Source organism: Lagopus muta, chromosome 2, assembly GCF_023343835.1.
Source record: "Lagopus muta isolate bLagMut1 chromosome 2, bLagMut1 primary, whole genome shotgun sequence".
NCBI lineage: Eukaryota > Metazoa > Chordata > Aves > Galliformes > Phasianidae > Lagopus > Lagopus muta.
Window position 1 is genome coordinate 87,987,760 of NC_064434.1, and position 17,651 is coordinate 88,005,410.

Genomic DNA, 17,651 nt, shown 5'->3' on the forward strand with positions numbered 1-17,651 from the left:
AAAACAAAGTGGTTTTTCACTAACACCCTTCTGAAGCCAATCATAAACAATAACAAATTCTAAGCCTTTGTGGCAGGACTGTTATTTGTGTTTGTACAACACCTTGCCCCATTCAGCTACTAGGACACAACCAGCTCCTCAGCTTTTGAAAAGCTGAGAGCAACACTAATAATAAATGAAGAGATTTCTTGCGCAAACAAGATGGATATGAAATGCCACAGCAAGCAGAAAAAGAAATAGGCTGTACTCTAATTTGAGCTTAAAATTTCAAATAGGCTCCTGCAGAAATGAAGAAAAAAATAAGTCATTTGAAAATACAATGGGGAACAGTTAAGAGATCCTATCTTAAATATTATTAGGAGATCCTTCTAGAATAAGAAGCCTGACAGCTCATGTCTTCTAAGGATAAAAAGTGGGCTCCTCTGTGTGATTATATGCACTCTGCTTTTCTCTAGTGTCATTCTATTGACTTAGATGGAATTACAGCTGATGTACAACAAGGCACCTACATTACAGTTGGGGATAATGTTCTTTTTAAAATAATGACTGCAATATTCAGCCAGCAATTAAAGAAACTCATTTCAGACATATAAACTATACACTTGCCCTTTATTATTTGTAATGAATCAACTTACTGTGCCAGTTAGAATACTTGAGAAGTCTTTTTCAAGTTATCAGCCAACAATATGTTTTGGTAACGTAGCCATGTAAGTCTAGAGACTGAGGTTCAAAGAGCCAAACCGAGCTACTTCAGATTTTCTACCTTGCATTCCACTGCCTTAATTTTAGTGTGAAGTAAAACTCAAGAGTAAACATCTGAAGAGAAGGAAGGATTATTTAGTAGTAAGTCTTGACTTATATTATCTGGGAGAACATCCCCACTTTAAGACACTAAAGCAATTTCAGGGTGTGAATGTGATAATCACACAGCATTCCTAAAGTATAGCATCCATGTGAATTTCTGACCCTTCCCTCTGCTAGTGTCATCTCATCTACTTTCTGCAAAAATGCTCATAACAAAAAATCAGTCCTCCATTCTGGAGAGCACCTACATTAAATACAAAATAGGTAAGCTCCTGTTTGTGGAAATTTTATGGTCATGTGATAAAAACACAGGCTTGGCTAAGGAAATGTCTACTTTGCAAGGAAACTAAAACATAAGTGGAAGAAAACAAACACTGGGAGACTCATGGAGCTCATCAATGGTTTACACCTCCAGCTACAAATGAAGATTAAGAATTACTGTCAAGAATCATGGCTGCTGCCATGGCACTGACAGCAACAGGCTGATACAGGAGTACCATGTTACATTGGCCATACTGTCATGAACACCACATCAAGATTTTCCCCAAGCTGTTTTTACACCGGAGAGACCCTGCTGCTGGTCCTGGAGACAACAGGAAACTTAGCTCAGTCTCTCCCCCTCGTGGCGAAAGCCCTAAAACCCTCATACTTCATGAAGCCTCTGCATAGGTCTTTTCTCAGAACTTTGAAAGAATCTACTTTAATCACATTTTCACTTTTCCATTATCTGAAGTACTGCTTGTGGCATCTTACAGATGTTCTGCCCATTTTAACCAGTTTTAAAACTCACCGGCATCCCACTAAAAGAAAATTAGACATAAATGGACGCAAAGAACTGTGCCAATGATTCTCTGGAATTTCTTTCTGCACTAGCTGTAGTTTATCTCACCTCAGTTTTAAACAAGCAAATAGTCCAAGATCCAACTAGAGTTGAGAGATCTTCAAGAGATCTTGAGAGAAGAAAGACAAATAAGGAAAACATACTTATTTCAATAATAATGCCATTGTAAGATTTTGCTGAGATATGGAAGCCAAAATTGCAGTTAGGTTGCATTAAGTCTTCTGAACACCAGTTTCCATTCCACTACTAAGGTAGATATTTCACAGCACACAATATTCTTTTGAGCTCCTGTAACTGCCACCTGGTTTCAGAATCACGGGGCAAAGGAGACAGATTGAATAGCTCATGCAGAGACAGCATGTCCAGAAAGGCTACGTACATTTCTTTACCGTTTCTTGTGAAAAGGAAATGTTACCTCAGCAAGACGTGAGTGCTTGTGAACATTCTCTCCTTTCTGCACGCTTGGAGCAAGCTGCTGCAGCACCCCTCGGCTGCTTGTGAGGGCACGGGTCAAGCGAGCAAACTTTCCCCAACCTCAAAAAAAAAAAGCAAAACATGCAACATCATATACATTACAAAACAAAAAATTGGAAGCATACCCCATAACGTTTCTCATTATTAAAAAAAAATATAAGTTAAAAGAAAAATAGAGCAAATTGTATTAATGCTGACTACAAGGGAGTATAATTTAACCATGTGTCAGAAAAAAGTAAGTCATAGTAAAGGCGGCAGGTTGGTTAAGTAACAAGTTAAGTAACAACTGCAGTAGCTTTGTGTTCAAGGGTTCTACAAGAGTGCATTACACAAACCACATCTTTTGTAAGAATAAATGTGCACTGTACAATAATCTTCTATTAAACCTAATGGTCAGATTTGGATCTCACAGCCCTGAAGACGACGTCCCAGACTAATAAAGATGTAGGACTAAAATCAGGCACAGTGAAAGCCAGAGCTGCCTGTAACGGAAATGAATCTGGCCTCAGATGCATTAAACATAGTTCTGGAATAAGCAGAGAAAAGCACATAAGTAAGAAAAAGCAGAGCAAATAAAACAAAATCATTAATTTTATCCCCTCTAAACAAAAGAGAAAAATATACAAATAGAATTTCTCAAACTGTAATAAAACATTTAACAAATTCTGGCAGATAGGTCACGCTGAATTTTAATTCAGAATATTTTTTGCAGTAATTTCAAATAGCCCTCAAAATAGAAAGTTTGAGTGACAGACACGAGCTAGCTTTGACTATAACCTTTATGAACATACTTTGACATAACAGAAAAAGTCAGGCAGAGTACATGTCTGAGTATTTTTGGCAGTCTGAAAGCAAAGTATCAGTGCATTTGGTCTTGAAAAATGCTAGCACCACCTGCAAACTGTTGAGCAGTCTCACCTCCTACTCCAACTGAGGGTGCTCAGCACTTTGCAGACTCAGTTCTTAATGAAATCTTGCTTCTGGAAAAATTTCCCTTTACATTATAATTTCAGCACCAACAGAAATGACGCTATTAGCAGTGACAGTTTTTAAAGACTAGTCTAGAATTTAGGCTGCAAGTTATCCATAACGAGTAAAGGAAGATGAGTAGTTAAAATACCCTCCACTACTTAGAACATTAGCCTTGTTTGACATCTCACCCTGATGTCACCTTCATCCATCACCCTGATGGAACTTCCAAGAACATATTTGTCAACTTGATGAGTAAGCACAAAAAAATAAATAAATTGTCTGAACTGGCTATTGAACAAAGTCTTCCAGATCAGAGCTGAAAAAAATTGGTCTGTAAGAATACACAAAACAATGCATTTATTGAAGGGAAGAACCAAATTTAGAAATACCTTTCTAGAAACAAGAATAAAAGTGAACATTTTCTTATGCCCCAAAGCACACTTTAAAGGAAGCCTGGCACAATTTAATAAACTTGAACAGAATTAGTAAATTCTTCCTGGGAATATTCAGCAACACGTAGGTTGCGTAATTTCCACCCAGGAACTAGATCTTTCCTGGTAAATCCATGTGAGTTTAACTACTATAGAGCAGTATTTCTTGAAGAAACAAATCAACATGACAGAACTTTAACAGAGGTTAATCTGTACCTGTTGCAAAACTGACCCAAGACACTTTGTTTTTCACAACACATTTCCATATACTGTGGATTATTTTTTTTTTTTAATATAAATAAAGAGCATTCTTTCTCCATTATATGTGAAAAAAAATAACCAAAGTTCACATGCTGAGACATAAATGCCTTACTATATTTTTATTAAAGACAGTGGAGGTTAAATGAATGGATTAGGTGGGAGTAACAGTCAAAATGACCTATCTTTGGCTGCTATAAATCAAACCAGAGTTTGTGAAGCCAACACAGCTACAGCAATTTACACCGACACAAGCTTTACCTTTCCAAAAAACGCTTATGTTGCACTACTAAATTTTCCTCCTGTTTCACAAGGCCAGGGAGGGACGGGTAGACTTTCACTTGTATAAATTCAGACTGACAAGGTTTGTCTCAAGAGGCTGCCAGCTCCAAACCACGTTTCCAGGCCGGTAGGACCAGCGAGGCAGCGGCGCCAGCCCCATCCTGGTGCTGTCCGTGGTGCTGAAGTCGAGGCCCCGTCACGCCGCTGACCCAGCCGAGCCGACTTCCAGTTTAATGTGGGAGCTGACTCTGCTCCCTAACCAGATATGCAATGTTTTTAATGTCAACTACAGTAGACAGTCTCTTTTGCTAGCTGATCACCCGCTTTCTTGAAAGAATCAAAATTTGATTAAAAAACAGCAGATGGACTTCGAGAGCCCTTTTTTTCCCCCCCTGTCGGCAAGTCTTCCAATAAAGGCTATTTCAACAGAAACACTGAGAGGGAGGAAGAAAAATACCTCACTTGAGTTTTCTTGCACAAAAACACTACCAGACAACTCTGTAGTCATGAATGTGGCTATGAATGCTGAGCACTTTCATGCATCTTCCATCTTCCCAAAAGCCATCTACACTTGAAAGGCAGTGATAGAACTTGACGTGGTCCTGTCTCAGCATCTCCTATAGGCACCTACTCTGCCCTGCATGCTGCAAATATCATTTGTGGGGGCCTAACTGGTGTTCAAATGAGCTGTTCCACAAACATGAGATCTGTTACCATATACGTCAAACACTGACCTGAAAATGATGTAACCATACAAGCAAGAGACTATTTCAGTAGGCAGGGATGCTTAGGTTAGTGGGTTTCTTTGAACCAGCGCTGACCTGAAAGTGGGAGGTTTGAAATATATTCACTTATACACCCTCTCCACACACTGGGTACACTACATAGGAAGTATAATTAAACATGTCAAAATATTCACTGAATCTCTGTGCCTTTGTCCCAGGTGTATGAATCTCATTTTTAGGACAGGACAATTTCTTGTATTACTTATTTTTCAGAGAAAGGAAACATAATTATACTGAATTTACACATTATAACACAGGAGAAAAAACTAAAAGGAGATGGAAAGCCAGTACTAATCCTATCAAATGATAACTTCTCTAACACTTCTCAAAAAGACAGCAGTGCCTACCTATTGAATGTATTAAAATTTGTCCTTTAGAAGACTGAAGACGGATGTAGTCTACAAGTCAGACATTTATCCAATGAAGACAAGTGAAATAATGGACTTAAGGCACAAAACAGAATATAAGCATTATATTCTATGTGCCACAGAGCTGGTCTCAGGAAGAAAATTGAACTTTCCAAGACAAGGAAAGTTCCAGAGTGGTGTAGGAACAAAATGATGTTAGTCCTGCCAGGAAAGGGGGGTCCGGATGATATGGATTACAAGCTCTCTTTCAGCACAAGCAGTTAGTTGTGAGATCCCTACATCCATTGTTTTCTTCTAGAAACAGACAAAGCAAAAATTAAATTGAAATCCAATGATTCTATGCAATTCTCCTGTAGGTATATAGATTCCTCAAACAGGCAAGAACTTACACTGTTTTAGAGAAGACAGCTTAGAATTCGGGAACAAAACATAAAGCTGGGTGCCAACCCCTGGTTGCGCTTGCCTGTGCTTCTTTCTTCTCTTTGATTTTAACCTATTTTCATAACTGGTTGGTTTCCTTTCTCAGTTCATCCCTGCATGATGTTTTCAGCAAAACAATCAGAATGTCTTCAGCTTCAAAAGGATGAAGAGCCTTCAGGATGACAGACCAACTCCAGTTGTCCCACATTACTTGATGCTATTTCAGAATTTCACTATTTCAGTATAAAAATCTAAGTAAAAGCTGCTCTTGAAAACATCCAAGATGCCTACAACAAGGACAAAAGCTGCCTCCTGAACATTGTTTTGTGCAGAAATGAGACATCAGAACACACTTTTGGGATATTTCATGCATCAAGACTTGACTTCTTTAAGGCATTAAGCTTCATGTAACAACCCTCTCAAGCAGAAGAAACCAATTTCCTCAATTTTGAGATGAGCATGAGCTGTTGATTCTCTGTGACTCTGTGAATCCACGACACATTTCTAATTTATCTCAGGTAAGTATTTATTACCTACTAATGCCTTCAATTTGATAACGATGAATCACAAATTCAAACATTATTTACTGTGGCAGTTACAGAATCCTTGTTATTAAGTTGCTTCTGTAACTCATACAGTCCCTGGAGTTCGAACACAAAGGCATAGCCTGCTTGAGAATAAGCTACTTTAACCACAAGTCTATTGATCACATAGAGATGTGTAAATGCAATCAAATCCAAATTCCAGCAGTTATCACCTCCACTGGAACCACCCTTTGCTTTCTTGCATGTCACAGTTCCCTGCTTACATCCATCACACCTCTCTGCAGTCTGAATGCTCCTGCCCTTTAAAATGTCATAACTAAAATTGTGTTATTTTTCCATCTGGAGTGGAAAAGCATACTAAAGTTCTTAATATACTCACTGCTTCCCTTTCATTTGTTTCCTTTTTAAGACACCAATTTATCTAGATGAAAGTAAAGTATAACAATCAAAATATTTCAAACACTGGCTTTGCTCCTATAAATACATACTTAAAAACAGAACAAAAAATTAGGGAAAAAAAGGTGAAACAATAGGTGAAAAAATAAGAAAGGGAACATCAGGTTGGAGTTTTCCCTGAATAAAATTGAGGCAATCAATTGTGTACCCTGCTTGCAATGCAAAGGACAGCCTACCTGCAAAATAAACTAAAGCTTCTGCAGAGGAGAAGATAACTGATGATGGCTACAAGACACAGGAGGTTACAGTAACTAGGAGACCAACAACCATTTTCCCATATAATTCTGTGATGTTGAACTTGATGCCCCCCCCCCCCCCTTTTTTTTTGGGGGGGGGGGGGTGGGGGGGAGGAAGAGGGCAGAAAATAATATTAAAACCATGAAAAATTAGAATCCAAAGCATAATTCCCAAACTTTGATACAGCAGCATAGATGCCTTTATTGCATTCACACATGCAAAACCTGTTTCTTACTAGCTACTTAGATTGCATGCAGACTCTGCTTACCTGAGCAAGCTACAGTTTTCATAAAGTGATGCATTTCACTTTATATACTGTTCTTAAATGTCGCATACTTGGTGTGTTAAATCTCAAATCAAAACAAGACATATACAGACAAAACACATTGATTGCATATACTCTGAAATTCTGCTAAGAAAGTGACCTATCGCTTCCCAGGCCAAATTTAGCTATGACATTATTTGATTTTGCCTGCTTGTTCAAGTAAATCTATTTTTTCCTGATTTTTTTTTTCCCCCAAAGGGGCAACTATACAGGGAAAGATGAAAACAGGGAGTTGTTTTTTTAAAATTATCAGCAACATCACTGACACACTATTTTTAGAATGAAAAATAGAATCAGCTATGCTTAAAGTGCCTGCATTTAAAATCAAATTTAACTAACGCCCATTGCAGTCATAAAATAAGTGTCTACTGAATTACCTGAAACAACAGAGGCTTATAATTAGAAGCCTATTTTTTTTTTTTTTTTTTTTAAACAGGACTTTAGAAATGTTGTTTCATCATTCCAGTCTTTGAAATTATTAATCTTAAAAAACGGACTAAGAATGAAAAACAGTACTGGGACCTTCTGTCTTTCTCTGAGTCACCTTTGGATAAAAGATGTCTATTAATTTTTGTGTACCAGTCAATCACCTGTCATTAGAGCTCAACACTTTGCACTTACAGAGTGACTGTATCATTCAGCTGAAAAATCATGCTTGATATTGCCAGCAGGTGATAGGAAGCTAAGATACACTGTAGCTAGGCAGGCTCAGCTGACAGATAAGCTGCTCTTTAACCACGTTCCTGCACAACATAATGTTTTTCTCCACAAAGACATACAGGCATTGATTTTGAAGAACTCAGGTGCTTCATGCTGTGCCACTCTGTAACTACGTAGATAGCAGGTATACTAAAACATCTGCATTTGCAAGCAGGTATTAACTAGTCATAACCACAGCAAACTGATTTCATGTAGAAGCACAGCAAAGGATTAGTTGGTGAAAGTTGACTGAAGGTGAGAATGGGAAAATAATTGATTTAGCAATCAATTCTCAGCTTAAATTAAAAACAATTAATATGTAAATTCTGAGTGTTGCATTTTTAGATCAGGAGCTCATTTGTTTGCCATTATTCTGAAATGTTTCCAAGAGAATTGCTGCCCTTCAAAAACGTGCTACAAATTTCCAATGGAATGTTGTACAGTGTGCAAGGAATGCGTTCTCTGCAAAGCCCAGGTCTGTAAAAGCAATGATTTTTTGAAGCCGCTAAAATAATTTTGCCTTTTTTTAGAACTTCCAACATATTTTTCCCCTTCATGAGCCCCAGAACTCATTGCAGACAATGAATTGTCTAACATTCCACATCTGTTTTTTTCCCCTCACAGTATCCAGTTGCATAGTGAGTTCTAATATTAATATTGCGTGGTCACACACATAACATTCTGTTTTGCAAATTATCTCTTCTTTTCCATGGAATTGCTCATCTAGCCATCAAATGACTGACACAACATCACCTACCCGGTACACACACAAAATCCCAAAGTTAGCCTATAGGAAGTAATCTAGAGAAGAGAGGAAGACATAAGGGATAAATTAAGTATTAGAATAGAATGCGTGATTCATCTGTATCACGTTTGATTTGTGTACACAGCAACAGAAAACTCTATTGGCATGAAACTGGTGCCACATCATCAATTTTAGGAGATTCAGATATAAGATGTGCAACACTTATTTAGTACACAAACTCTTCCATACATACCAACAGCACTTAGGCAACATGTATAGAGCTCTGCCTCAGTGGCCTCTGAACAATAGGTCTTCTATTCTGTCTGTAACACTCAGTACGTATTTAGCAACTTTCCATGGGCCACATGAACAAATTTTGCTTAGCATCTTAACTCTTCTGCAAGTTAGCACACTTGTAAATAGGCTTAATCTTTGTATTACATTGTTTTAGATATGGAACTGCTAAGAATTACCATGATCACAATAAGAACAGCATGATCTCAAGATCCTAGAACGGGAACTTAGAGAATAATGATAAAGAATTGTGTTTTCTTTCTTCAGCACACTTCTCTTGAAAACAAAAAAGTTGCAGCACCTCCCTCTTTTGAAAGTGAAGGACAAACTCTTCTCACAAGAGCACAAGTCACCACTACAACTAAGGACCTTCTGCAAAACCAAAGCAAAAAGGCATGGCTACCACTCCTGAACGAAAGCCCTGCTTGCCAACTGAACAAATGAAGTAAGGGCTTTCACTCCCACCAAACAAATGAGAGCCAGCTTTACTGCATCACGCTGATTTATCCTTGCTGTCAGTCCTCATTAGGACACGGTGAAGACAACTGTGCAGGGAAAAAAAAAATACTGTAGACCCAATTTTTCCAACAAGATACATTTTTTTTTTTTTTAGGTTTATAAAAGCACTGTAAGAAAACAACAACAACAAAAAAATAGCATTCAAAGGGGAAAAAAAAAATAACCCACATAACTTGGAAGACAGTATGTTTGTTAAGGTTGTACTTCCTTTTTCATGGTAACAGGTGTTTCCACTTCGAGCAACTGCATTTTTAAAGAATAATATTTTGAGAACAAATGTAAATCAATTCACCTTCACAGTAAGTTTCCTGTTTAATGTAATACTACAAATATTATTAAATACTACAAAAATGCAAACAACAGGAGAACTTACGTCTTTATTCACCCCAGAAGACACAAGTCTCTGTAATTCTACATGTGGGTACAAAAGGTCTAATTCTGTCTAATTCTGAATCTGAGTAAAAGTTTATACCTCTCTCACAGCTGAGTTTGCTTCCAGATCTCTAGGGTGTAAGTTAGCAAAGGGTTAACAGCAAAACACAGCAGTTCTACTTCACTCAACCTGACAGCTTGAACCTGATTCAACTTAAGACTATGAGAGTATTTTCACAGATGTGGAAAAAAAAAACAAACTGGTCCTAAACTTTAATATAAGAATGCTAAGTCACGTCAAGCCAGGCAGAATTAAATTATTCAGATCATTGTCAGACAGGACTAATCCCTCCATTTTTGCATACGGTGCCATAAGCAGTTTGTACAGGGCCCAATATCCTTCAATTTCCTCTGAGACCAAAGAGGTAGTTAAGCATCATTGTGACTGCTTGAAGGCTGTGCTGGTACGGGGATTAATAATGAATCTTAAACAGAGTGCAGCACCTATTTGCAAAGCAAGCTCTGCTTCCTAAAGCACTTGGGGGTCTCATTAGCAATCACCTGTTTCAGTGCAGACCAGAGCCAACTCCCATAGGAAATTAATGCAGCCATTCCTTGCACATAGCTGTGCCTCTACAGGCTTCACGTAAGTTATTTTAACATCCAATCCTTTGGCTTTAAGTCTTTAAGTATTTAAAGGGCTTCAGCTTTTTCAAAACCAGGGCAAATGAAAAACAGCAGAATAAATATATAATTATGAAAAAGACAAACCTTTACATGAATCATCCTCAATGGGCTGCTTGAAAGCCGTTATGTCATTGAAAGTGCAAAGAAATAAAACCACTTTATCCTGCTCATTTCGGATTGGAGCAATTTTCACAAAGAACCAGACAGGTGTTCCTGGAAACAAACATATCAAAAAGTTTGTCAGTGGTAGGCACAACAGTAAGTGTGCTAATTTAGATGTTTACACTTCCAAATCAGCCATCTGTAAATGCTACTTTAATGTTTTGGGAGTTTTGCAAACACCTATTAGGAAAAATGACAGAGTAGCTGACAAAAGTGCTAGTTAAATTCTGTGTTCTACCTCTGATTAGCTTTTTAATCTTCAGGAATTGATTGCCTGCTTCTGGGCCTCATCTACAAAGCCAATACACAAACTTATGCAGCACTTTGAAAGCTGATAGAGTCCCATATACACGCAAGGGTGCACACAACACAGTCTCACTGTTTCTGTGCAAGCCTTGCAGACAGGTCAACAGTGCCTAATCCACAGCCACAGTAAGAATCCCACCTCAAGAGCACAGTTGGCTATAGTTTTCTCTGGGGGAGCACCAGTCCCTAATAAGCATGTCAGCTCTGGGAGCTCTGGCCTTGCCTGCAAATTCTCCAATGGAAGGGAAATTCTTTGCAAGCTGCTTTTCAGTTTGACTTTTTTCTCAGCTTGCTCAGAATCACTGCAGTGTGAAGCAAGACTCCAATGAATATAGAAGAGAATAAGCCATCAGGACTAGCCTATGTGCTATGGATGGGACTTAAACTGTATTGCACATAGCTATACTTTTTTAACTACTTCAGTAGAAAAACTCCTGGTGAAAACCACTTGAAAGATTAAAGCCTGCACAACATAGAAAAAAATGTTCCCAGACAATGACCCTTCAGATGCTGTTGTCAATTTTCCTTAACATCTGTCCAGGCAAATCACTTTGAGGAGAGAAAATGCCAGTCAGACTTGCCTTTCTATATTTCCAGCAGTTCTGATGAGATTGCTGAAAACTCAGTAGTGACAGCAGTGAAGTTTCATTTAAGAAGACTGTGTCTGCCACTCCCATTTCACAGGATTCAGCACATCAGTGTTAGCAGTATTTGAGTATAAGCAGCTTGGGGGGGGGGGTCAGAAATAAAAGCAGTTGACTCCTCTATGTCACAGCATACATTTTTTGAAGGCACCATTATTTTCTGTGCAGTCTTCAGTCATAAAAAAATGACTAATTGTATATGTTTTCATTTTGTCCCTATGCCCTCACTGAGGATGAAGGAAAAATTCATCCTTGCTTTTGCAGACCTAAAATTTAAGAGCCAAAAAGAAGATTCAAGCTTGCTTGCTGTGAGTAGCATTTCTCTCAGGTTTCCTTTGCGAGCTACATTTGACAGAAAAGTCTACATAAAAGGAACCAGCACAAAATTTGAAAATCAGCAGGTTTCCCATAGAGGAAAGCCAGAACAAAGAGCGTCACAATTAACTTTTGTTACTTGTGTAGGACAGCCTACTACATACAGGGTTATACTGGAAGAATATTTCTTCTCTTTGTAGATCACAGGACCCTCATCTAGACTAGAGATCAGGTTCTCCTTCACATGAATTACTCAGTGCTTTCACTTGACTACCGCATGGTGTATTTCATGCAACAGTTATAAACAATTAGGGCCACTTGTGTTTCCTGACTGTTAAAGGCTCACAAGGAAACCTGAGGTGGTTCACAACAAGCAAAGGCAGTATTTTTCTTACTATGCTAAAATAACAGAGCATGTTGCTACCCAGTGCCTCATCTGGCTGTCTCCCAGCCTCTGTGCTTAGCCATCTTTTCCTGCCACAGAAAGCCAGGACAACTCCAAGACCTATGGACATCTTCCATAAATGAAGCCTGATTCCCCACTGGGCATGTATAGAACAGGCAGTTTCAAAGCCTGGCTGAGCTTCCGTGCCATATGTACAGCCACTTCTATGAACAGCAGGGTATACAATGCAAGGAGCCCTTCATTGAAAGAGCAGAGAAATCCAAATTGAATTACTGAAAGTCGTTTCTGGAGGAAAAAGTATTCAGGGATCAGTATCATGGGGGTTTTATTTGTGTTTGGCTTTGTTATGGCAGTTTGGATTGGGTTTTTTTGTTTGTTTTTAAGAGCTAGTGCACCTGAACAACCCCCTTCAATACAACAAGAAAACAAAAATGCTGAATGCAAGAAAAGATTCAGCAGCAGAGTAACTATGGCTTCAAAATCATCACTAACTTATTAACGAGCTTAGAAGACAATGCTGCAAAAGGACTCGACAGTAATCTTCAAGACAGTAATGCTCCTTATGCTTTCCATTCTCAGGAGCTACTAAAAAACTATCTATCTCCATTTCTTCTTGCCTATTTCTTCTTCCCAATTTCACATGGACTGTTCTGAAGCTGATTATATCCATACATTGCTTTTAATTTGACACCTTGGTGACCAGTTACTTTCAATTTTACCTGTTTCAACATATTTCACTAACACTGCAGCTTTTTTGATCAGCCAAGATCTCTGTCTACAGCCTGCATGTTCTTGCCTTTTTTTTTTTTTCCTTAGGGATGCTTTGCCCTTCCCCAAAACACTTTGCATTGTTTTGTTTTCAAGCCACAGGCACTGTCCCACGGGCTGCTCATAATACTAACCTTCTGAGGCTAAATTATGCATATAACTTCATCTCTGACTCTCACAGACATATCTACTACTACTCTGCTTTGGAAGATGCTGTAACACATAACTGAAACAGAAAGGATGAAGTTCATGTTCTTATTCCAGCTATTTTTTCAAATACATTGTTATATGCTCCTTGTGACTACGTTACAATACATTGTTGGATGACTTTTCTGACATTACGAGTACAGAAAGAGGAAAGACTTTTCCTGATAACCTGTAGAAGGTTGCTGCAGGGCAAGCTTATAGCAGCAGGGTTCTCACTTTCTGACTCCTTTGAGTCCCACTCCTGTGCAGCATTATTTCTATCAAAACAGAAAAACAAAACCCTTTTTCTCCAGTACCAAGTATAAATCTTTGCCATCTGCCCACTGGCAATGAGAAAGTGAGAAAGAGTCAGCTCTCCTTGCTAGCTAAAAGTAGAAATTTCTGATGACTGTCATTATCTGGGGAGCCTTATCATTTTCAGGGTGCCACATACAGGATATGTTGCAGGTCAAAATGTAAAAATCAAGGTGGAACACACAGTCTGTGTAAATCATCTTCCAGTTTTGCACCTACGTAGTAACACAGCAACAGTAGACATAAGTAGATGAAAAATTCTTGCCAGGCTGTCCTATGTGCTTTTCCAATGCCATTCAGAATTTTTACCCCCAATGTGTTCGACAGCTTGTCAGCCTCATCTGGAAATAGGAGACAAGTAGATATAAAACCACAATCATGAGGTGAGAGCTCACAGGGTTGAGATACACGGGCTTTCTGCAGTGCTCTGCAACTAGAAGCTCATTAATAGCTGAACTGGGATCTGAACTGTGGGAACACACTGAGAGGTTTAGCCAAGATGTGGCTGTACTCAGCTTTTTTCCTGCATACTGGTTTAATTATCAAAAGAATTTTACTTTTTTAAACATTAAACAGTTTATTTAACTATTAAACAGGAAAGCTTAAAGTATAAACCAGTTATAAATCAGGTCGGAAACTAGAATTTCAACCTCCTTCAGGCAGCCTTCATACTCTTGGTGTCAAAGCGGATGTCCCTGCTCAGCCAGACAATCACTACTAGCAGGAGGCACAGATCAGGCCATTCTAATGAAAAATGGGATTTTCAGATTCAGTCTGTGTGCTGTGCAGGCAGTGAGAGAAACTGAAGTATGTGTTACAGAGCTCTGATAGCAAAACAAGAGTAACTTCCCCTTACGCCTCCTGTGTGTGTTGATGTACAGCCACTCAGAGACTGTTTACCAGCGTTTCCAACAATACATCTACTTTCATTTACATTCTGTGTTCAGGTCTGGCAAAACCTCTCACTGGTAAAGTTCAATGAGAATGCCAATGCACAAACAAAGAAGTAAACACTTGTGAGCCATGTTGGCTTCTGTGAGATTTGGAATCGACAGTGAAAGAATCCAGAGTTTGTCTAGTGGCATAGGACCAATCCTGCTAGAAAAGGAACGTCACTTCAAAGCTTGTAGGAAAGCTGTGAGAACAAATGGTAAGAGATTAAATTCTACAACAAACTTCTGACAGTAGCCTGTAGCACCAGCCTATCTTGTGGTACAAAAGTTACATAGCTAATTCCAGAATTAACTGATACAGCTCTTATTGCCTGAGCACAGGACTTAAGACGTTGCCTTGAAGACAAGACTATTTTAAGAGACATGATTCAGGTCCCAGATCTCCTCCAGATTAACACACAGTAAATGTCTCCACATCTTATCATTTCCCATCTGTAAGACAAATACAACTCTCACTTCCCTCTCCTCCCTTCCAGTCCTATGTATTTCAACAGTGACATGTTCACCCCCTGCCAGGAACATCAGCATTTAACATGTGATTTGACTTTGAGGTCCTTCAGAAACTCTAGCGTAAAAGTGAATAAGGCATTGAAGGTGTATTCCTGCTGCTCCCTGTGAGCATACTGATAACCCTCCTCTCCTTCTGTTTTCTCTCTTGTCAACCAAAAACAGACCATAATGAAAACCAAAATGATTACCTAAACATGCCCTTGCCCCACATCATAAACCATTTACACAGGTCAATTTACCACCTGTTTTTCAAAACTACAGAAAGCAAATTGTTTAAATAAAACTGAAATAGTCACTTTTTCTTTCCATAAAGTAGAACATTGGTTATTCAGCTGATGTCTTCACGACTGTTACTTCAAGTAAGGGCAAGTCTCCTCAAAGCAGTCCAACCTCTGTAGTACTTTGTGTTTCAACCAAGTGGTTATCAACGACTGCCCTGGACGTAAACAGTCAAGCAGTAGGGAAATGAAAAGGCTAGAAAGAGGTGCTGCGTCTCCAGCAATTGCTCCATGCAGTGATGTGGACAGCAGAACTTCAGTTACATACACAGCACAAATGACCACTACAGTCACCCCTTTTGGAGTTTCACTTATGCCCAAGACTTTATGAGATTGCTTCCTTCTATCACACATAGACCAAATAGTTTGTCCTATATCTAATTAGCACACAAGTTGTTTAGGAAGAATTTGGGAAGTCACTGTACTCACACAGCTTTTAAATTAGAAGCACAGAGGAGTCTTAGGCATTTGCAAGATTAATAGCTATTCTTTTCATAGACTCTACTTTTTAGTAGAGAGTGTGCACTGAATGAGGCCAAACCAGCTCAGTACATAGAAGCTCACCACCCTGTGCCAATAACAGTAGACATTACATTTCCATCACTTTAAAAAAGATATTGTCTTCATGGTTTCTGTACCCGGGGCTGCTATGTTCTGGCTTGTAATGCTTCTAACGGTCAGACTCTTATGTGGTAAGACAAAGAAAATCAATTTCAGTCCTCAAATGTGAGGCTTCTATGCAGTTACTCTATGACTCTGAAACAAACAGTTTAAAATGTTTAGAGCACACACTGCTGCATGGTGCTGATACGGTTTACCTGTTCCTCAGAGAAATCAAGATCAGATAGTGGGTATAAAGGAGGGTACGACACAGGGAACTCTGAAATCTTCTTTCCATTTACCCCATGTAAAACATTTAATAATTCCTAATAAAATATAAAGAGTCCTATTGGAAAGCTTCATTGCACTGCATATGTTTGAGGTAATGACAGCAGGTCTTGTTTTGTAACACGTTTGAAGTCTTTGAAGTCAATGGGAAACATCAGTTTTATGAATCCAAAATACTTTGGTTTGACCTTCCTGAGGGTAACTGAACTCATGCAGATGGATTTCACAGAAGAGAAGATACAGGCGTGCATAATGCTTGACAAGTATGGAGATAGATTTCAGTGGCAGGCTCAGAAGGATACATGCCAGTTTCCAAGGACTCCCTCATTCCTGCTTCCAGACCTATGCAGTGATTTAATTTAGCAGTTATATACCAAAAGTATCCATCTGCAGACACTACAGTCTCAGCACACATAATTTTAAATCGTTTAAACCAATTTAAGTTATGAGAAACCCTTTCCTAGCAGTAGGCAATCATCCCCAAAGTGAATTTTGCTCTTTATAAATTAGCATGGGTAGAGTTGTTTTGTTGTTTTTTATTGCTACATTTTTATTTTCTACCTCTGCAGAAAGCACTGGTCCCAAAGACAAGTGCAGGCAAAATCTGCTACATCACTATTTTGGGCTTATTTATTATACTTCGACATCTATGAGTGTCCAAGGGTGGGGGGAGGGAAGGTACGTTTAAAAAATTAAATACACAGAAACCCACAAATCTTCATGTTATTCAATGTATTAAGTATTCAAGCACTCAGAAAACCAGAGAATGAATCCCAGTACAAATAGGGAGCAAGGCCCAGCTTCTGGGACTTTCCTAGGTACATATATTATGAGCCGCTGCTTATCTGAACCAATAGGCAACTTGCAAAAGAATTACCTATGGCTCATCCCTTGGATGCTGCTTCCACTGGCCTCACCTTTCTCTAAAAGAAAATCCCTGAGGGAGAAAAAAAAAAGAGAAAAAAAACCCCAAGAGCTGGCTCTGCAGCACCACTGCATCAATGGGAACACCTTTACCCAAACAGAGACCTCCTGAAGCCTCTTTGTAAGTCTGTATGCAGTTCATAGTTTCACAAACTCTCCTGCATAGCTGGAAATTAAGACAAGAGTCCAGTACATTAGCTATGAAATGTTCTTTTTCATCAGCCTGCTCTGCTATTCAAGTCTGTATTCCATTTAGCTCTTAGCCCACTTCTGATGCTCTTCCACTGAAGCATGATTAAATACAGCATAGGGAAGGGAGTTATATTTCAAACAGGCATCACTTCTTCAGAGGCAGGTGGAAGCAAATAAATTTGCACACACGCAAAAATATACTTTAGCACTAATGGCAGCAAGTACATCTAGAAGAAGCCTGCTTTGGCACTGCTTGTAGGAAACAAGTCTAAGTTTAATTTACTGAGACG

At 38.8% G+C, this 17,651-nt stretch overlaps 1 protein-coding gene across 13 annotated transcripts in view; it reads right to left on the reverse strand.

The window, feature by feature from the left end:
- KCNH1 (potassium voltage-gated channel subfamily H member 1) overlaps window positions 1–17,651 on the reverse strand; it is a 180,541-nt gene that overhangs the window by 147,627 nt on the left and 15,263 nt on the right. For all 13 annotated transcript variants that reach the window (XR_007375193.1, XR_007375192.1, XM_048936276.1 and 10 more), the window contains 2 exons: window positions 10,599–10,727; window positions 2,061–2,179 (listed from right to left, as the gene is read on the reverse strand). Coding sequence is in view for 11 of the 13 variants with exons in the window: in XM_048936276.1 (XP_048792233.1) it covers window positions 2,061–2,179; window positions 10,599–10,727 (248 nt within the window). In the remaining 2 variants the exon portion in view is untranslated. The remainder of the gene's footprint in view (window positions 1–2,060; window positions 2,180–10,598; window positions 10,728–17,651) is intronic.